Consider the following 21,568-nt stretch of genomic DNA (forward strand, 5'->3'; position numbering starts at 1 on the left):
GTTCCATTTGGACAACTATCTGCTGATAGCCATCTATCTCCCTCTAAATGTCTGGCCCAGTAACCAACTATGACACATGATATAGCTGGTCATTGCCTGTCTCCATCAGCTGGCCAGTTAAGGCATATGGCCTGATAGACCTGTCTTAAAAAACAGGTCTACCTTTAGCCAGTCAATTGATGAACTTTGACCTGGATATGGTGGCCAGATATGGACAAAATATTGAAAATCAGGGATTGCCGCCAACCTCAGGAAGTATCCAGGCTACCTCCTGCGGTCTCAATATTGGGCCCCATATGGCCTATCTAACCTGCCCATCCAAACCATCTACCGCTTGCATAGTATCTCTTTGATGTTGAAGATACACAAGCACAAAATCACCTGTGTATTTTGCTGTTATGCAGTTCAATGAAAATTGCCATGAACATGTGTAAGGCCACCAGTTGGCTTCATTTTCCATGAGAACTTGATCCAGTCCTGGTTCTACCTCTGTTGCATGAATGGACTTATGGTTTTGATTTACCTAAGAAAAGCAGGGAATTCCAAATCCAAGCGGGGCAAAATAAATCTAGATTAAAAATATGTGGTGATACCTGGGGAGGACAAATAAAGCAGGTTAAGTATTTATAAAACATATATATATGGGAGAAAAAAACCCATAGCGATACCTGAAGAGAATGGCATAAATGCATCGTTTCTTTTAAAGCAGCCATTGGCATCCAAAAAGTGGTTGGGATCAAATGATTCTGGGTTCTGATAATGTTTTGGGTCATACAGGACTGAGCTTAGCACAGTATAAACTGTGGTACCCTGGAAGACAAAATGTAGATGCTTTAAAATCAGGAGGAAGGCATCATTAATAGAATCTAGAGCAGGGGTGGGCAACTTCGGTCCTCGAGGGCTGCAACCCAGTAAGGTTTACAGGATTTCCGCAATGAATATGCATGAGATTATTTGAATGTACTGCCTCCATTGTATATATATTGAACACATGCATATTCTTTGGGGAAATCCTGAAAACCTGACTGGACTGATGCCCTTGAAGACTGAGATTGCCCACCTGGTGATCTAGAATGAAAGACAAATGCAGGTCTTGATAACATTGTGTGACCAGTCAGACTCTGTGCCTGACATGTTCCCATTTAAAAGCCCCAGGAAAGTCAGAACTAAGGCCAGAAATATCATTACATATAATATAACATAACTTTATTCTTCTATACCACCACAATCAGACAATTTCCCAAGCCCAGAAAAGTTCAGCAGCCTAGGTTCCCCAAGTACACTGAGGAAAACCTTGCAGAAAATGAGTTCTTCTTTAACAGCTCAGAGGTAGAAGAAATGGAGACTCAGCCTAGTAGCCTTAACATAAGGTTCAGGCAAAATGCTTCTGTTAGAAAGCCTTGCACTTTCCACAGGGGGAGCCCAAGAGAGCCTCAGAGCAGTGCAGGCACAAAGAGAGCAGGTTGTGGCTCACATACTGAAAAGCCAGCAGTGTTTGTTCTACAGTTAGAGAGGACAAGGAGAAGGGATGGTTCTCTCTCCACTGCTCAGCAGCCAACCCTGGTCAAGTTAATACTATGGATGGGGGTGAGATAGCTCCAATCCCGGAAGCTGAAGCCCTGCCTGAGGAGAAACAAATGGAACTTTGTGAGGAAATATTGCCAGCAGCAGAAGCCCTGGAAGTAGGTGTAACCTGTAAGGCCTACTGAGTTTGAACTGGGTTTTTTTGTTGTTGAAAGTTTTGCTTGTATACCTCTGCTATGAACAGTTTTGTCTTTCTGCTGTTTTAAGGACTTTGAATGAGCAGTATTGTATATTGCCAGTGACTGGAATATAAGAGGTTTTTTTTCCTTTGGCTAAAGCAGGGGTGTCAAAGTCCTTCCTCGAGGGCCACAATCCAGTCAGGTTTTCAGGATTTCCCCAATGAATATGCATGAGATCTATTTGTATATACTGCTTTCACTGTATGCTAATAGATCTCATGCATATTCATTGGGGAAATCCTGAAAACCCGATTGGATTGCGGTCCTCGAAGATGGATTTTGACACCCCTGGGCTAAAGGAACCCTTAGCACTGCTATAGCCTCAAGCAGGGTGGGGCAGGGCACTTTCTTATGCTTCCTAAATGCTGTGTGTGATGTACTAACAGTTTTGTTTTGGATTGAAAATATTTTTGCTTTGTGAGGTTATATTTTTTTGACTGAAGTAATTCCATGGAACGGAGAATTGTTTGGGGAAAAGTTTGTCAAGACCTTGGATGAGATTCTATGAAAGCTTGTTTAGCAGTAAGACAAACTTGCCAATTCTCCTGCTTGAGCTGAGGGCTTCCTGGACATTTTCTTTTGTATATGTGTATTGGAAAACAATACACTGAAGGATAATGTACTAAGCTAGCTGGACTGGTGGTGCTCCTTTCTGAGAAGGCCTGATTTGAGGGCCAGAGTAAGGCCTAGGCCCAGTTGCTGTAGGCTGTGCTAGACTGCTAAGGCATAGGGACTTTTGAAAATCCTGAACTTCTGTCCAGGATTTTTGCCATGAGTTTTTTTTGTATTTTTTTTTTCTTGTTTGCCATTCTGTTTGAATTGTTATGGAATAAAGAAACCTGAATTAGAATCCTGCAAACTTTAAAGACACAGTATTGAATGTGTGACTGGTTTCATTATATCTTTTTGTTTTTGCTTCTTGAATCTTGGCCGTAGGGCTGGTCTCCTTATTGAGCAGTGCACCTGGAGTATTAAACCTGTGGTCCACTAGGGGCACTATCAGCTTAGGCAGGGCCCGGTGGCCACAATTGTAGGAGTAAGTAGGAGGGGCCACATATAGCTCTATTGGATGGAATGTTGAAAACAGATGGCACTAGTGAAGGATAATATTTAATGTAAATTTCATGGAATTGCTGTTTTTGAGTTCCAATGATAAGTCTCTAAAATATAGGGTTACTAGATTTCTTCTTAAAAAAAAAAAAAAAGAAGACACCTTACCTCTCCCTATTTGGCCTCTAGCCCTGACCCCTACATGAACCTCATGTCTCCTTCCCCCGAGTTCTGAGCTGGGTCTAAAGGGCCTCCATGCATGTGTGGATGTTGACGTGATGACATCATGTGTATGCATGTGAAATCATCACCTCAATGTCTGCATATGCGCAGAGGCCCTCCAAATGCGGTCCGATCTCAGGGCCTTCCAAAACCTGGACAAACTGCCAACAAATATCTTTCTAATTGGGACCATTACTTCAATAACGCTTCACAACATTCATTCCTACCAGAACACCTGGCCTTGGTCACATGTTCAGAACACAGATAAACTCTATGCAAATGCAGGACCACAAAATAAAAGTCCTAACATATACAAACAAAATCCTAAAATGTTAGACTCTGAATGCAGCACAACACCAGAGAATTGAAAAGAAATACATTTCTTCCTAAACAGTGCAAAAAATAGACAGCAGATATAAATTCTCAAAACTGACACATTTCAATCACTAAATTGAAAATAAAATCACTTTTCTTACCATTTTTGTCTGGCAATTTTATATTTCTACTCATCTTTTCCCAGGCTCTGGTTGCATTTCCTTCTGTTTATGCTCATAACTCTGTTTCTAGGGCCATCTTATCCATTTCCTGTTTTCCTCTCCTTCACTTTCTGCCCTACATCCATCTTTGGTATTAACTTTTAACATTCAACTTTCTTCCATTTATCTGCTTCTAATGGGGATAATTGTATTATGCAGAATATAGGGGGGGGGGGGGCATAACTAATATGTATTAGATACACTTTTAGTTAAGACTTTAAAAGACACTAATAAAACTATAAAAGATGTAGCTGAATAATAGAAATCCTTCACACACAGCAAAGTATAAACAGCAGATTTCGCAGACCACATATTTTTCCTTCATAGAACAAAATATTTTGGTTTAATGTCTGGAATAAAATGCTAGGGCCATAACAATGATTCCATGAAAATGAGCTAAAAGTCACACTACCTAAAATATCATTAGTTGTTTATAAAAACATATTTTTCTTCCATTTAAATAGTTAGGGCAAATATTGATGAGCTTATAGTTATAGAAAATCATGTGATTGTTTCTGTAAACTATTCTGCAAGGGTCAGCATGACCTTAGTAAGTATGTTGTACTTTTCCTTCTACTGCTGACAGAGGTGACAAATAGTCTGTGATGAGTTAAGTCACTTGCTAAGGAAATTACTAGCAAAGTAAAATTAAGAAAATCATGTGACTTCAATGAAAACCAATAGAATTTTGTTTAAATATGTAATTTGTAGATGGATTGTAATTGGACGATGTACCAACTATGTATGTTTAATAATGAATTAATTAATGATGTCAATTTTCAATAAAATGACCAGTCACTGATAATATGATGAGACTTTTGAATGTGGGCTTACTAACTTTAGTAAGCAGTCAAATTCATAGTAGACGATGACAGCAGATAAAGACCCGAATGGTCCATCCAATCTGCCCAACCTGATTCAATTTTAATTTTTTTTTTTTTTTTTTTTGTAATTTTTCTTCTTAGCTATTTCTGGGCAAGAATCCAAAGCTCTACCTGGTACTGTGCTTGGGTTCCAGCTGCTGAAGTCTCTGTCAAAGCTCACTCCAGCCTATCTACACCCTTCCAGCCATTGAAGCCCTCCCCAGCCCATCTTCAACCAAAAGGCCATATACAGACACATACCGTGCAAGTCTGCCCAGTACTGGCCTTAGTTCTTCAATATTTACTATTAATTTCTGATTCTAGATCCTCTGTGTTCATCTTTGTCACCATTTTCCTCTCCACCACCTCTCTCGGGAGCGCATTCCAGGCATCCACCACCCTCTCCGTAAAGTAGAATTTCCTTACATTGCTGTTAAATCTGCCATCCCTCAACCTCAAATTATGCCCTCTGGTTTTACCATTTTCCTTTCTCTGGAAAAGATTTTGTTCTACGTTAATACCTTTCAAATATTTGAACGTCTGAATCATAATCCCCCGTCCCTCCTTTCCTCTAGGGCAGGAGTGTCAAAGTACCTCCTCAAGGGCCACAATTCAGTCTAGTTTTCAGGATTTCCCCAATGAATATACATGAGATCTATTTGCATGCACTGCTTTCATTGTATGCTAATAGATCTCATGCATATTTATTAGGGAAATCCTGAAAACCCAACTTGATTGCGGCCCTCTAGGAGGGACTTTGACACCCCTGCTCTAGGGTATATATATTCAGGGCTTCCAGTCTCTCCTCAAATATCTTCTCCTCAAAGCTTTGACTATTTAAACCACACTTGTATGTAGATTCCTTTCTTTGATCTCCTCTGAGATAGAATTAAGGACTGAGGACTATATGGAAGAATTAGGGGGCATGTATGTAGCCTGTTCACATAGTTATTTCAACCAAACACTTCCTCCTCAAATCTATCTACTTTTCCATGTCTTCCCTTCCCATCTATCCATGCGCACTATCTCCTCCCTCTCTCTGCCCTTCCCTACCATTCATGTATGCCATCTCCTCGCTCTTCCTTCTCTATTCCCATCTATGCATCAACAGCATTTCTTCCATTTATTTTCCCTTCCCCACCCCTCTTATCCCTGTGCACTATGTCCTCCCTCTGCCTCCCCTTCCATCCTTGTGTACCATCTCCTCTCTCTTTCCCTCTCCCATGGTCTGATATCTGTCTTCCCCTTTTTCTCCTCCTACAGTCTGGAAACTTTATCCTCTCCCCTTATTCCTTTCCCTCCTCCCCCCCTTTGTTGTCTGGCATCTCTGTTTTCCCTTCCTACTCCTTCCTTTCCCTGGTTTGAAATCTCTCTTATTCCCCCCCCCCCCTTTCCCCATCCAGTGATCTGACATCTCTCCTTCCCTTCCTCCCTCCTGAGATCTACATCTCTGTCTGGCATCTTTCCTTCCCTTTCTTCCCCATCCCAGCGGTCTAGAGTCTCTTACCCTCTCCATGCTGTTCGCCCTCCTCCCACCCCCAAAAGGATCCAGTGCTTGCTCACCATTCTTCCCAGCAGGACTTCTGTAACTCTTCAAGCTATCGGCACCATGAGTGAAGTAAAAACATTGCCTTCAGAGACCCAGAAGTGTTTTCCCTGCCACTGCTTCCCGCCTATGCGGGAACAGGAAGCAGTAACAGAGGAAAAGCTTCTGGGTCACCAAAGGCAGCAGATTTATTTCACTCATGTTGTCGATGGCTGAAGGAGCAGCGCTGCTGGGAACCATAATAGTGAGCTTGCTCCAGATCTCGGCGGGGAGGACTTTGGATAGTTATGCAAACTGCTGTAAGGTTTATTACATGTCTGGTTTCCCCGGATAACAGTTGTAAAATAAAAAAGCTGCCTGGACTCCTGACAGAGTCCTCAAAAAAAGGACATGTCCAGGGACACCTGAACATCTGGTAACCCTACTGAAATAATCTTTCACTGGATCTATCTGAAGCATCTCTCACTGAAGCATTTGTGCATAAAAATGTCAGTCTAACAGATACTGCTAAGTTGATAACTAAGGTTTGCAATAGTAATGTAATGTAATTTATTTCTTATATACCGCTAATCCGTTAGGTTCTAAGCGGTTTACAGAAAATATACATTAGGTCCAATAAAATTATAAGTAAGATAGGTACTTAGAAATTCCCTTACTGTCCCGAAGGCTCACAATCTAACTAAAGTACCTTGGAAAAAAAACAATTAGTAAAATGATAAAAAAGTAAAAATAGAGATGGAGGAAAAAAATAAGATTATAAACATTCTAGCATGACTACATTAATCTAAGGACTTTGAAAGGTTGAAAAGAGGAGAGATAGGAATAGAAGTAGTAGTGAGGAACCATTAAAACAATAGAATTCTGATGAAATTTAAATGATAAAATGAAACAAAATGAGGGGCAAAACAATGAATGAAATTAAAATAATTTATAAGCTGGAAAGAAAGTGACAAATAAAATCAAAACAGTCTAAACAGAAGTCCAGCTTGAAATGACTTCACTGCTTAGGGTGCCATATCTTTGCCAGCATACCGGATGCCTCGGAGAAGAGAGAGAACGAAGATCCAGCAGTCAGACATCCCCAACATGACTGTCCTACCGGCTGCACGTCACATCAACCGACCAACCACCATCATCCTCCTCAGTTCAACACCCAGGGAACCGCTATCATCATCCCCAACACGTCTGCCGCAGGCCATCTCCGACGCCTCGAAGTGTCACTCCCAGGCGAGACACTCATGATTGCAGACCAAATCGGACCTCTCCACAGTGTGACCCGGGCCAAAAATGCTGCAGATCTCTCTCCGGAGGATGCCGACCTCAGCCACACCAGCAACCCGAACTCCCTTGGCAACGACGAAGCTCCCATCCATGCTGGTGGTTGCCGTGATGTCAATTGCAGTACTCAAAGGGCAATGACGGTTGGGCGCCGCTTCCCCCTGGTGGAGTCTGCGCCGCTGTGATCGCCAGCAACTGACATGTCTTCTCCCCTCTCTGCTGCTATACCCGGCCTGCCGTGTTGTGCATCTCAGATCTCCGCTGGATCCACTGCGAGCACCCCAATGCCGACCTCCGACCCTGATCACTGGAGAAGGCCACCAAGACCGCTACATGCGAGCCAAATCACCAAGAAAAAACAGTAGGGTCCAGAATAAAACAATAAGATCAATAAAAAATGAAAAAAATTAGAAAAAAATATTACAGGAAAGTAAATGGAGATAAATAAAACTAAATTAAATAATAAAAGAAACAAAAAAACATAAACATAAACAAAGAAAAACGGCGGGGGTACTGTTACAGCAACCTAACCCGACGCCATCTAAAAAAAAAAAATAATAATTAGTGAGGAATTGCTGTGTTCCATCATTGTTAGCAATCACAGTTGATGTGCGTATGTCATATTCTGGCCAATATTCAGCGCTATTTGGCAGGCCAGAAATGGCTATCTGCTGATTTCAAGCCCAATATCCTGTTTCCAACAGTTGCCAATCTAGGTCCCAAGTACTTGGCAACAACCCAAAGAGTAGCAACATTCCAGAGCTGATATTGTGATGCCATAATGCCTCATTCCACCAATGCCTAAGAGCCAACATCATCAGTGATGTCACAATGGCTTGATTATCCTTTACTTGGCTTACATAAGAATATAAAAATTGCTATACTGGGACAGACTGAAGGTCCATCAAACCCAATATCCTGTTTCTAACAGAACCCACCCAGGTCCTGAGTACCAAACTAGATCCCAAGTAATAAAACAGATTTTATGCTGCTTATTCTAGGAATAAGCAGTGGATTTCCCCATGCCATTTCAATAAAGGCCCATGGACTTCTTTTTTAGGAAATTTATCCAGACCTTTTTTAAACCCCACTAAGCATGGATCCAGATGTGTAAATATGCATGTGTAAATTTTAATTGATGCCAATCAGCACTGATAATTGTTCAGCACTAATTGGTTAATTAATTTCTCTATCCATGTCATAGGTGTATCACAAAGGGATGCTCTCAACTTACAGAATACTATTGGTTGTATATATTCCATGATGCATCTAGGCTTGTCAGCTTATGCCATACATTGACATGACGTGCCAAAGTGGCTTAGCGCTATTTCCTATAAGTGCGTAGGTGTGTTCATAACCCATTATAGATTTGGTGCTAATCATACCCGATTGTGGCACCTATGTCAAAGCTCCAGTTTAGAGAATTGCCACCATAGTATTTGACTGAATATCTTGATTTCTTGTCAAAAATGATTCAAGTAAGATTAAGAGAGGAAAAGGGTAATCATACGGTGGAACTAAATGGATGTTATCTATTTTAATTTTCTGATTGTATGTTCTGAAGTCCTCTTAAAACAGTTGAATGTTGGTCATAAAAGATAGCACAAAAAATAAAGTCACCACATACAGCAATACGCTTAGTAAGCTTAATTCTTACTTAGAACTCTGCTCAGAGACATGAAGGCTGATTTCTCAGCCTCACCTACCAATCATTGCAGTGTTCAAAAAGAAAGCTTTTTATCTTCAATACTTTTTTAATTGCGCTAGCTTGACTGCTATGCTAGAAATAATGATATTTTCATAAGTTCTTATGAACTGTACCAAAAGTACTTATCTTTGAAACAGTGACTGGTTCATGTCTCTGAGCAGAGTTCTAAGTAAGAATTAAGCTTACTAAGCGTATTGCTGTATGTGGTGACTTTATTTTTTGTGCTACCGATTCCTTGAGTCACTCAAGTAACCTTTATTGTGCAAATATTACCCCTGCACACTTTTGTTTTGACTTGGTCATAAAAGATAAGCAGATATGTTTTCCATTAATCTTTATAGAGCAGCTAGGTGGCTGAATAAGTGAATATTTCCCCGAGTGGGATCCATACCTTGGGAATAACATATTGCCTGAATTGGATATCTCGAGTTGCAGCACGGGGTAGAGCCAGTGGGACGATGTCTATGAACCGCTGGATCTCGTAAATCACAGCCTCAGTGTAAGGCATCGCATTTCTGTCCTCGATGGAGGGGCAACGATTTTGGCCAATAACACGATCGATCTCCTCATGGAGTTTTTCTGTGAAGTGAATAGATAAATATGTAAACTTGGATAAGGCCATATTAGGCAGGGAGATGAGAGAAAATCTGCTTTCTTGTTGAATTAATCTAGACAATAACAATAGAATCATATACAGTGGTACCTCGGTTTACAAGTGCACCGGTTTGCGAGTGTTTTGCAAGACGAGCAAAACATTTGCAAAATCGGCACCTCGGAAACCGAGCATGGCTCGATTTACAAGCGCACCCCCCTCGCCGCTGCTTACTGTCATCTGGGCACCGGCATGTCCTGTGCAGATGCTCAAGGCCCAGCAAGAAGAGAAGGCCGATCTTCGGGCACCGGCACCAACGCACAGGACATGCTGGTGCTGGTGCCCAATCGCGGCGGGGGGGTGCCGGATCGCGGGGGGGGGGGGGTGATGGATCGCGGGGGGGGGGTGCCGGATCGTGGGGGGGAGAAGGGTGCCGGATCGCAGGGGGGCCTTCGGGGGGAGCAATGCCGGTACGTGGGGGGGGGGGATAGAGCAGCGCCGCTGGCCTCGGGGGGGGGGGGGGGTGGGAACGTATCAAAGCAAGTTTCTATTATTTCCTATGGGGAAACTCGCTTTGATAAACAAGCATTTTGGATTACGAGCATGCTCCTGGAACAGATTATGCTCGTAATCCAAGGTACTACTGTATAGTGCTGGTGCTTCGGGGAGGGGGGAGAATTGTGACTGTGTTAGACAAGGTTTCTAACATACTCTCAATTAACCAGAAAAACAGTTATCTGGTATACACCAATTTCCATGGATAAGACATATCTATGGACTGAAGAAGTTTGACCATATAACACCTTTCTATCGGGAGCTGCATTGGCTCCTTGTGGAGGCCCGTATGATTTTTAAATTAGGCTGTATATACTCGTATTATAAAGATGCCTTCAGTCAGGCTCCCCTTTACTTGGTTAGCATATTTTCAAAGGCTTCCCAATGATATAGTAGAGCAGGGGTGCCCACACTTTTTTGACTCGCGAGCTACTTTTAAAATGACCAAATCAAAATGATCTACCAACAATAAAATTTTAAAAAAACACAACGCACACTGTACGCATAGAATTGTTAATTATCATTCCTATTCTGGGGTTTTTTCAAAGAGGTCAAAGCAGATGACTCTATGCACTGTCATCTCAGTAACAACCATACAAACATAGACAAATACCCACCCCCCTCCCTTTTTACTAAACCACAATAGCAGTTTTTAGCGCAAGGAGCTGTGCTGAATGCCCAGCGCTGCTCTTGATGCTCAAAGGCTCCCTGCGGTAAAAACCACTATTGCAGTTTAGTAAAAGGGGACCATATTGTAAAATATAGACAGCAGATATAAATTCAGACACATTTTGATCACTAAATTTAAAATAAAATCATTTTTCCTACCTTGTCTGGTGATTTCATGAGTCTCTGGTTGCACTTTCTTCTTCTGACTGTGCATCCAATCTTTCTTTCAGCCTGTATGCTTCCTCTCCTCCACACCTCATTCCCTCCCCCAACTTTTTCTTCCTCTCTCCCTGAACTTTTTCTTTCTCTCTTCATGCCCCCTTTCTTTTTTCTGTTTCTCTTCTTTCCTTCTGTTTCCCTGCCTGCCCCCTTTCTTTCTTTCTCCCTGCCCTTCCCCAAGCCACTGCCACTGCCGCTGCCATTGGGGAACAGGACCCAAACGCCACCAATGGATAACAGGCCCCATGCTCTCCCTGCTTCGGGCCGACCAGCATTCCTCTCCCCGACATAAATTCTGCCGTCGGAGAAGTTCCGCCCAGCCAGGCAGCGATTGGCTGGCCTGAACTTCCTCTCCGACGGCAGAATTGATGTCGGGGAGAGGAAGACTGATCGGCCCAATAGATCGCCAAGGCAAAGTGAGTCCTGGATGATCGACTCACTTTGCCTTGGCGAGCTACCAGTCGATCGCGATCGACCTATTGGGCACCCCTGTGGTAGAGGATCTCATGCCCTTTTTGTATTTCCGCCTGTTAAGGATTGTAAAAGTAAGAAATATCATGATCATACTCTTTCCTTTCAGGCAGCTTTTCACGACAAGGACTTTCAACACCTTCTATTCACGTCTCATTCTTATTTAAATTTCAGAAAACAAAAACTTATCTTTTTTTCAAAATTCATAGCTAATTAGATCCCTATAGTTCATCTCAATTGTTTCCATTTTATCTTTTGTAAACCACATTGAACTTCAACCACATTGAAAATATGCGGTCTAGAAATCCCATTTGATGTTTATGTTTATGGATAGCCAAAATTCTACTGCTTCTTCCCATATGGAGCCACAACACTGCTAACCAGTGTTTTTTCACTGACATCCATCCCCCACAGCCCACCTTCAAACTTCATTGGGATTTACCTTCAATGGTTATAAGTGTTTCCAAATGCATTATTTTAATCTATTGAGAAATGCCTTGTCCTTCAAGCATGCACTTCTCCCCAATGTACTTTTCCCTTTTTGCCCTGAGCCTGGGTAGGTAGGCAGAGAAGCAGACACCTCCATCCCCCTCCCTCCGAAAAACAATGAGGGCTGCTATTGAAGAATGCTGGTTTAGGCAGGGCACAATTTGGAATTTGGGCTAGACTTGTTTTAAAAACGAGTAAGTGCAAAAAAGGTGCCCAAACTGACTAGATGACCACTGGATGGATGTAAGCATGACCTCCCATAGTGGTCACTGACCCCCCCCCCCTCTAAAGATGTAAATGAAATAGTACATATCTGACTGTATGATAGCTTTGGATGTTACAGGCAGTCCTATTAGAGCAGCAAGCAAGTCTCTGGAATAGCTTGATGGTTAGTACAGTGTACTGAAGAGAAGGGGACCCAGGCCCATATACCACTCTAACTATTACACTTGTGGTGGACAATGTAAGCCCATCAAAACCTACTGTATCATTATATAGGTGACACTTGCAGACATAAGGACTATTGTTGTAGTGTACAGTTGGGTCCAGTAGATTTTAGGTGTGTTTTGAAGGGCTCTCTACACACTATAAGGGGGTTATGGTGAGGTGTATACCTGGGCCTTTTAATGTAAAGTAGAGAATGACACGGGGAAAAAATTTGTCCTCATCACCGCCCCATCTCCGCATCCACCATCCCCGTCACCACCCCGTCTCCACAACCACCATCCCTGTCAATGCTCCGTCCCTGCGACCACTGTCCTCGCCCCGTCCCCAAGACTACTATCCCCGCAGCATCCATACAAGCTTCAGTACTGCAATATTTAGCTTGTAACTTCCTTATAAATCAAAGTTCTGGCTGCTGAACTAGAGAAAGAGATATTCAGCTGGCAGGGCTTTGTTTATTAATTTTAATCAACACAACTAATATACTACTTTATCCTAAAGCAAAAAAAAAAAAAAAGAAAATAAATATAATTTTTTTTTTCTATTTTTGTTTTCTGGTTTCTGCTTTCCTCATCTTCTCATTCAATTCCTTCCATCCACTGTCTGTCTTCTCTCTGCGTCTTCCATTTGCTCTGTTACTGTGCCTCTCCCTTCACCCCCCCCCCCCCGAATTGTTCTGACACCATCTTCTTCCCTCTGCTCTCCCCATAGTCTGGCATCTGTCTTATTCTCTTCCAGCGTCTTCTCCCCACTCTGTCTTCCCCATTTCCCTTCAGCGTCTGTTTCTTTCCTTTCCATCACCACCCTTCCCTCTCGCCACCTCACCGCCCTTCAGCACCCCTCGCGCGGTTCGAGCATCTCCCTCCCTCTCCCTTACCTTCACGGCGCATTTTGAAGTTTACAGCCCAACTTGCTCAAGCCGCTGGAGTTTGCCTGCAGTCGCATGCATTTGTGAGTGGAAACTTCTCCTCTGGCGCAACTGGTTGCCCATTCCTTATCGTATCCTTTTTAATTTCTCACAATGATGCTTGCATCTCTTTATACTAGGGTTCCAGACATCCGGATTTCCCCGGACAGCTTTTCAAAACCCGGCACTTTGGGTTTTGAAAAACTTCTGGCAATGAGCGAAGTCAGGATGGCATTCACGGAACGCGGAGATATTACGCGCATGCATGTGGCATCATTGCGTCACACCAGCGTATATGCAAATGCTGTTAGATGTTGCTCGTGAAGGTCGAGGGGTGGCAGGGGTATGGGGTAGGCCTGGGGGCAGGCCTGGGGGCCGAACAGGGCGTGGATGGCCAGAATGGGGTGTGTCTGGGGGGTGGGGCCATGGGTCCGGATTTTTCATTTGCAAAATCTGGGAACCTGACTTTATAACTTCTATGTGAATTGCTCACTTAAGCACAACATGCATTTTTTTGTGCTACTCCCCTCCAATGGAATGTTCTATCACAGGATCTCCATACAGAACACCTCCTTCATTAAATTTAAAGTGACCCTGAAAACCCTCATTTATCAACAAGCATTCAGTGCCAACTGATAACAGATGTAATGAGCCTTCCAAAGAGTGTTGTTGCCTACTCATCACTTTCTCTTCCCGTCTTCCTCTTTCCTATCTGAATACGACATTCCTTTCCTAATACTTTGTAGTTGTTGTATTTTAGTTTCTAAACCGCTCTGATGTACTTGAAGGGCATTATACAAAATCATATAAACCACAAACCTCCTGTCTTTTTTGCTCACCTTCAACTGAGGCTGGTCAGAAGCACAATGGTAATGGAAGCGGAGCTTATTTAACGCCAACTCCCCAGTACCAGGTTCAAAGTGGATAAATATGCATTTAAGAAGTTAAAAATTTTTTTTTAAACAAATAAGTTTTCAAGGATTTGCGAAATGACAAATAAGATGGAATGAACATACCCCTCCATATTCCTGGTTTCGCGGTCTGCGGTTTTGTTTATTCGCGGTTTTTCGATCGAAGGCCACCCCTAAACTTACATCATAGGAAATCACTGCCTGGCATTACACAGAGAAAATCGCTGCTCCCAGCTGCACTTTCTTCACTGGAACAGGTCAGGTTATTCGCGGTTTGGGGGGTCTTTTTTTTTTTTTTACAGAAAAACCGCAAATAACATACGAAAAGTTATTCGCGGTTTTTCTCTATTCACTGCCTTGCCATTCCCCTATCACCGCAAATGCGGATGGGGAAGTGTAGTTCTTAACTCAATTGGTAATGATCACCTAGAAAATACATTAAACGAGAGTCATTAGCTCGAAGTCAGTGGAATGGGGAATGGAAACTGTGACTCTAAGTATTCTGGACAGATTTCTGCAAATATCTTATTTTTAAAATAAGCTAGGCGTTAATTGGAAGTTCCTTCAGGGTGGAATGCATTTGATTTGATTTTTTAAAACCAAAAATCATCTTAGCAGCAGTGTTTTGACCAATCTGCAATCTAGAAATCATTGAAATAATCTAAGATTCAAGGTTTTCTTCTTCATTCTGTTTCTTGACTGTCATTGCTCACCTTCTACCTCTGGATATTTTAGAAGAATCAAGAATCCAAATCTCAAGGTCGTGCTGGTAATCTCTGTCCCACCTGCGAATAAGTCGAATGTGGTGGTTACTAAGTTCTCCATGGAAAATTCACTCAGGGGGTTCTCTTTCTCCTGACAGATAAAAAGGATAAAAATAAGGCTATTTAAAAAAAGAGACATGTCTCTACAATGAGTCATTGATGTGTGAAGGGTTAGTTCTGAAACCATACAAGATGTGAAAGGGAATTGAGAAGTCCAGGTCAGAAGGTGTGCAAATCCCTCTGTATTTTTTAAATAGTTCTGCCAAATGTAGAGCCTTATATAAAATACTTAGAAAGACATACAGGAGTTCATGGTTCTGGGGCTCAATAATTTTATAAAACAAACCAATATATATAAAAAAAGATCCTGTTGTTTGAAATTATGCATTGCTGTAGCCAAAAGAATGAGCTCCAAGTCAATCTTGCTGTCTGGTAAAGTGGTTTGTGTTGGGATGAAGTTCTCCATCCCCCACCCCATGATCTACCTAGGCTCTTAAACATGTCTTTTCTGATGGTCTAACAGCGAGCTCTGTTAAGCACCCCAAATCAGAATGGCACCACTGACCCCCTCAAAATTGAAACTTGTGGTAAGTTCTCCTTAGTTGACTTACTCTAGTACAGACCACAAGGGAATGATCTGATAAGGACCAGAGGGAGTTGCGAGGGGTAGGGTGATGGTAACAGGAGGTGTAGGGGTTGCAGGTTTGATGCTAGTGGACGGGCACTATGGTGTTGTCGATGAGGGGGTCAGTTTTCTTGGCCAGTGCACCTGCCTATTCAAGTTAGCACTTTTGCATGCCTCACAACAGATGTGTAAGCTGATGTGGCAGTTTTATTTCCTGTTTATAGGTACGACCTTTGTGAGATGAGAAATACAAACATGTATAGACGTTTGGTCCACCCAAGCCTTGTTCCCATGGAATCTTTGCATGTTGTGTATCTCCACGCCACACAGTGGATTTCTGAAATGGCTGTTTTCATATGTACAAATGCCTCTACTTGTAGAGATACTTCTAAAATAGCCTCCAAAATGCCTCCTCTGAGTGAACCCGTTGAACATAGAATTATTTGCAAAATTTTACTCTTAACTTTTTACAACATGTTCAAACTATCAACCAGAGTTCATTGATAGACTCTTAACTCCTTACAGTCCTTCTAAATCACTTCACTCAATGTTACAGAATCTCCTTGTCGTACCATCACCAAAATCAATCAACACGCTGAGATCCAACAATTTCGCTGTCACTGCACTTTCTCTTTGGAATTCGCTGCCTTATCATTTACGCATCAAATCCGTATTAAATAAATTTAAAGCAAAATTAAAAACATTCTTGTTCCAAGATGCTTTTGGACAATCACTGTCCTTTTAAGAACTAAAATAAGCTTTATAGCTTTTTATCCCTACCTATTGTTTTTTTCCCCCTTTTACTGTGCTCTTTTCATCAAAGATTGTAGTTCTTGCCCTACTTTCCTAACTGTGTGAAGTTAGTACATATGTTTTTGCTATGTGTTTTATTAACCTATCCTGGTTTTGTTTAATACTTTTAACTTTAATTTGTTTTTATGAAACTTTTTTACTCTGTACACCACCTAGAAATTTGATTAAACGGTATAAATTTTTTTTTAATAAAGTTAACTTGAAACCAGTAACAGAGTTGATATTAGATCAAAAGTTGTAAACCACTGTGGGTGAATTTCTTCAAAAAGAGGATAAATCTTAATAAATAAACCACTAAAGGCACAGGCAAAGAGATTGATTAGCATGAGGTGATGCATACTGATTTGTGTGTGCAACTTTGTTCACATTAAGGACCAGATTCTGTAAGAGGCACCTAAATCAGTGCTTACATTAATTAACTAAATGAGCTTTAACAAGCTCATAATTGGAAAAAAAAATTAATTGGCCAATAGTCGTCTACTTGATTCTATAAAAAGTAAGTGCCCATTGCATGGCGCTTAGCAGTGCCTAACACCTAAATAGGCGTGTTTGGGGGAAGAGATGAAGATAAGCACGATTCTGAAAAGAACTTAGTGCTAGATTCACTAAAGCTTCCGATCCTGTCCTGACGATCGCAAAACCAATTCACTAAACTGCTGCCCGATCAAATCTCCTACCCAATCTGATCCACCCATGCAAATGAGGGGATGCATAAATAGGAAGCCATCGATTCACTTAGCAGAAGAAGAAACACCGATTGGGTTTGCCGATCCAAAATGAAGCGACTGCTCAGGATCATTCGCTTACTGTCCTTACCGACTCTCCTGCTCTCTGCTGCCCTGAAATCTCGGTATCAAGGTTACAACCCCATATAAAACAACCATCAAAATAAAAAAAATCAACTATAAAATATCCATATATATACATACGAATTCCCTTTTTATATATTCTGCAAAAAGCACAGTGCAAGCCCGTGGTTTTAACCCGCGGGTTTAAAGCATGTTCTGTTCCATAATCTGGCTGCACAAAAATTGAAATCATTCCTTTTAAAATGTCCACTCATAGAGCCAGCAAGTAAACTGCAGCCACCCCTCCCCCTTTATTTTGAGCTCGCTTGTGCAAAGAGACAATAGCAAGCGCAAATTGCATCTACAATCAACAAGGATAATCTGCACATGCGTCTCAATCAATCTACAGCGATCCGTGGGATCGCTGTAGGGCGTGCATCTGATCAGATCATTTGCATGCAGAATCTGTTGTGAATCGGTCGCTTGGCAAACTCGGCCAAGAATCGCCCAGCAAACATCCAGATCGGTGAGTTTAGTGAATCTAGGCCTTAGTCGCTTGCAATATATGCCAGTAAAACTCTGGCCTACATTACAGGCCCCTATGTTTTGTGATAGGCAACTTTAGACACAATTTTGTAAATGGCGCCTATGTTTGATTGACACGCAGCCAGCACTTTTTTTTTCACAAGTGGGAAGGGAGGGTGGGAGTGAAGCAGAGGTGGAGAGGAGGGTGCTTCCTACCCTTGCTACGCCACTGACTACAGGTACCTACATGCTGGGCGAGATGCTGATTTCCCTTGATATTCTATAACAGATTCTGGGCACACAGGTTCTGTTATAGAATAGGCTTCTTCAGCACATTCTTGGGGCATCCGAATGGGAGTCTCCATTAATAAAATTGACTACTATGTACATTTCTTGTGTGAATTTATGCATAAAGATGGTAAGTAAATCCTAGTAGATAAATAAATGTGTAAGTTCTTTTGGATATTGATTCAAACATTTCTTCACAGTGTAATTGAATGTAAACAACCATACTAAGCATACCCAATCTAAATTGGCTAATCAATGTCCAGTAGGTTAAGTGCAACATCCCCAACAGGTGTCGTCTGTGCTACCATTCATGGTTGATGCTGTTTAGATACCATCTTTGTCATTACAGCAACCCTATCTCTATATTGTAACAAGGTATTTAGGGAGAACTACTAAATCCTTTACCCCACCCCTCTAAATATATTACCTGATCCATTTTGATGAGGAAGCAGTCAATGAAATCCCGGGGACAGTTGGGATCCAGTGTGTCTTGGTGCATCTTTACTCTCTCCTGTATAAAAACTTTCAATTGGTCCATATCTTTAACCACCTTCTTGTGAGGTCCCGGCAGGTACTCCATCACATTAGGAAATAAACTATAAAGCTAAAAAAAGAGAACACATTTCTTTTAATGTGAGTACAGATGCAGGCTCATCACAGAGGGGTTTCTATAGACTTAAAATAGCCATTACTGCATAAAAGTGACTCTATAGCAAAACTCTAGTGGAAAGCAGATTAAAAATAAATTTCTTACCTGCACCCAGACTGTGCCTAAAATATGAAATAAATCATCTAACGTAATGATCAAGAAGAGGAAGTTTGTATCTTCATAGTCAAATCGGTCCCCAAAGACCACAGAGCAGATGACATTGGAGACCGAGCGGCTGAAGAAGATGGTAGGGTCAAAGGGTTGCTCTGGTATAATGAGAAAAGAAATATATTGTTGCCATTTTAATGATTATTTTGACACATCTGAAGAAGTCTATTTCAATGATCTTTCTCTAGTGGTGAGAAAAGACTAAATAGGATGAAAAAATACCTGAAGTGAATCCCCAGTCCTACAGCCATGCCTCTTTGCTTGATGCAGTTTGATTGGCTGAGTGGCCTGCTCAACCAATTGGACTGCATCAAGCAGAAAGTATACAGAAAACCCTTGTTGAATTCTTTGATGGCCCCAGACCGCAGCCAAGCTGGAGAGAAGAAGGAAGAGCTGCCAGGAGCCCGCAGCCGGAGGTGAGGTGAAGGAGCCACTGGCAGCTTGTTGTCAGGGCCTTCACTGAAACCCTTGAAAGCCCAGACCTCATGCCACTGACTCTGTCTCTAGACCAGAAAGTAGGTGGTTTTAGGCCTGATGGACACGTTTCCTCATGCTTTGTGGTTCCGAAAGCCAATGTGCAACATATTTAAATCAGGGCCAACTTTAGAGGTGTGCAAACAGTGCTGTTTAAAGCTGAAGAAGCAGCAGCTTGCTGGTCTCAAGTTTTTGCCCAGGGCTCCAGTATGTTTAACAGTGGTCCTGCTTTGGATAATTATTATCATTACAATTCATGATGTATCACAATATATATATGTGGCATCTATGCGATGTACAACCAGGTAAGTTGATCAATTCCTATATACCCACATATGAAAGATATCGAACATTCCCAAACCAACTCCATGGGAGGACATAAATATTTAAACAAAGGCACATCTTCCATCTATCAGGTCATGCTATAGGCAGATTTTTTTCCAGGCTAGAACTATTTGCCACCAATACTGAAAGTACAATAAATTAAAAAAATAAAAAGAGATTTCCCTCTCATTCTATGTCAAATCTTGTAGCACAAACCCTTGTTTTTCCTGAATTCCTCAACCAGAAACTGGGCCTCTGTCTGGATCCTTTCTTCAATGCTCCTCTTTTTCATCCCAAAATTATTCAGGGTCACAATTGAGAACCGTCGGAGTTGCTTCCAGCGTTCCCCGTTGCTGTTTATGACACCTGGGGATAGTGAAGGAACTGCAAAATTATTCTGAAGCGAATGATAAAAATTATACTGAAGACAAGAATTGATTGGTATAAGTTTTAAGTTTATTAGGATTTTATATACCGCCTATCAAGGTTTTCTAAGCGGTTTTACAATCAGGTACTCAAGCATTTTCCCTATCTGTCCTGGTGGGCTCACAATCTATCTATCTATCTGACATCAGAGGGGAGGGAGGGCTTAAACAAAGCCCTCCCTCCCTCCCTCCGACGTCAGCGCTGACGTCGGGAAGACTTCCGTTCGGCTCTGTGCTACAGGCAGGGCAGGTAAGGAGAAGGAGAGTAGCTTCGCGGCTCGAGTGGCTTATCAAGGGAGGGGGGCGGTCTGCCCCAGGTGCAGCACAGCCGGCCAGGTCCCCTTACTTTTGTGGTGCTTCCCCGACCGACCGACCGACCGACAACAGCCCCGGTCCGACAAACCTCCCTGCCCTTTAGCCGCGAATCTAAATTACCTTCTTACAGCAGCTGTAAGAAGGTAATTTAGATTTGCGGTTAAGGGCAGGGAGGTTTGTCAGACCGAACCTGTTCTGTTGTTGGTCAGGCAGGGAAGCGCCACGAAGGTAAGGGGGCAGGGAGAGAGAAAGGGAGGAAAGGTGGAGTGGAGAGGAAAAGATGCTTAAGGGAAATGGGTAAAACTGAGGAGGGAGAAGGACGCTGAAAGCACTGGGGAAGACAAAGGGGTGGAGAAGGACGCTGAAAGGCCATGGGGAAGACGGGAGGGGGGGGGGAGAAGGATGCTGAAAGCACATGGGGAAGACAAAGGGGTGGAGAAGGACCTGAAAGCACATGGGGAAGACAAAGGGGTGGAGATGGACGCTGAAAGAACATGGGGAAGACGGGGGGGGGGTGGAGAAGGATGCTGAAAGGCAATGGGGAAGACAGAGGGGCAGAAGGACGCTGAAAGGACATGGGGAAGACAGAGGGGGGAGAAGGACACTGAAAGCACATGGGGAAGTTGGGGGGGAGAAGGATGCTGAAAGGCCATGGGGAAGACATAGGGGCAGAAGGACGCTGAAAGGACATGGGGAAGACAGAGGGGGGAGAAGGACACTGAAAGCACATGGGGAAGTTGGGGGGGAGAAGGACGCTGAAAGGAAATGGGGAAGAGAGAGTGGGGAGAAGACGCTGGCAGGGAAGAAGACAGAGATGCCAGACTATGGGGGGAGCGGAGGGAAGAAGATGGGTGCCAGACCAATTTGGAAGGGGGGAGAAAGGGAGAGGCACAGTAACAGAGCAAATGGAAGACACAGAGGGAAGAGAGACAGTGGATGGAAGGAATTGAATGAGAACATGAGAAAAGCAGAAACCAGGCAACAAAGGTAGGAAAAGAATTTTATTTCTTTTTTTTGCTTCAGGATAAAGTAGTATATTAGTTGTGTTGATAAAAATTTATAAACATTAGAGGCTCTGGTAGAAACCCGTTTACAAAGTATGTATTCTTCCCAATTAATATTTCCAAATTAATAAAGTCTTTTTGCTTATTTGAAAATGGGTTTCTACCAGAGCCTTTAATTCAGTA

General features: G+C 42.4%; 1 protein-coding gene and 1 long non-coding RNA gene across 3 annotated transcripts in view; one reads left to right on the forward strand and one right to left on the reverse strand.

Moving 5' to 3' along the window:
- Positions 1-21,568, reverse strand: part of LOC117364684 (cytochrome P450 2G1-like) — a 54,098-nt gene that overhangs the window by 6,265 nt on the left and 26,265 nt on the right. Inside the window, exons 3-8 of the mRNA XM_033954157.1 lie at positions 19,858-20,007; positions 18,781-18,941; positions 18,454-18,630; positions 14,937-15,078; positions 9,358-9,545; positions 669-810 (exon numbers count right to left, since the gene is read on the reverse strand). Coding sequence (XP_033810048.1) covers positions 669-810; positions 9,358-9,545; positions 14,937-15,078; positions 18,454-18,630; positions 18,781-18,941; positions 19,858-20,007 — 960 coding nt within the window. The remainder of the gene's footprint in view (positions 1-668; positions 811-9,357; positions 9,546-14,936; positions 15,079-18,453; positions 18,631-18,780; positions 18,942-19,857; positions 20,008-21,568) is intronic.
- The window catches only part of LOC117364687, a 238,090-nt gene continuing 218,021 nt past the window's right edge, over positions 1,500-21,568 (forward strand). For both annotated transcript variants that reach the window (XR_004540298.1, XR_004540297.1), the window contains exon 1: positions 1,500-1,682. This is a non-coding gene — a long non-coding RNA (uncharacterized LOC117364687). The remainder of the gene's footprint in view (positions 1,683-21,568) is intronic.

The sequence above is a fragment of the Geotrypetes seraphini genome, chromosome 8, assembly GCF_902459505.1.
Source record: "Geotrypetes seraphini chromosome 8, aGeoSer1.1, whole genome shotgun sequence".
NCBI classification, from domain to species: domain Eukaryota; kingdom Metazoa; phylum Chordata; class Amphibia; order Gymnophiona; family Dermophiidae; genus Geotrypetes; species Geotrypetes seraphini.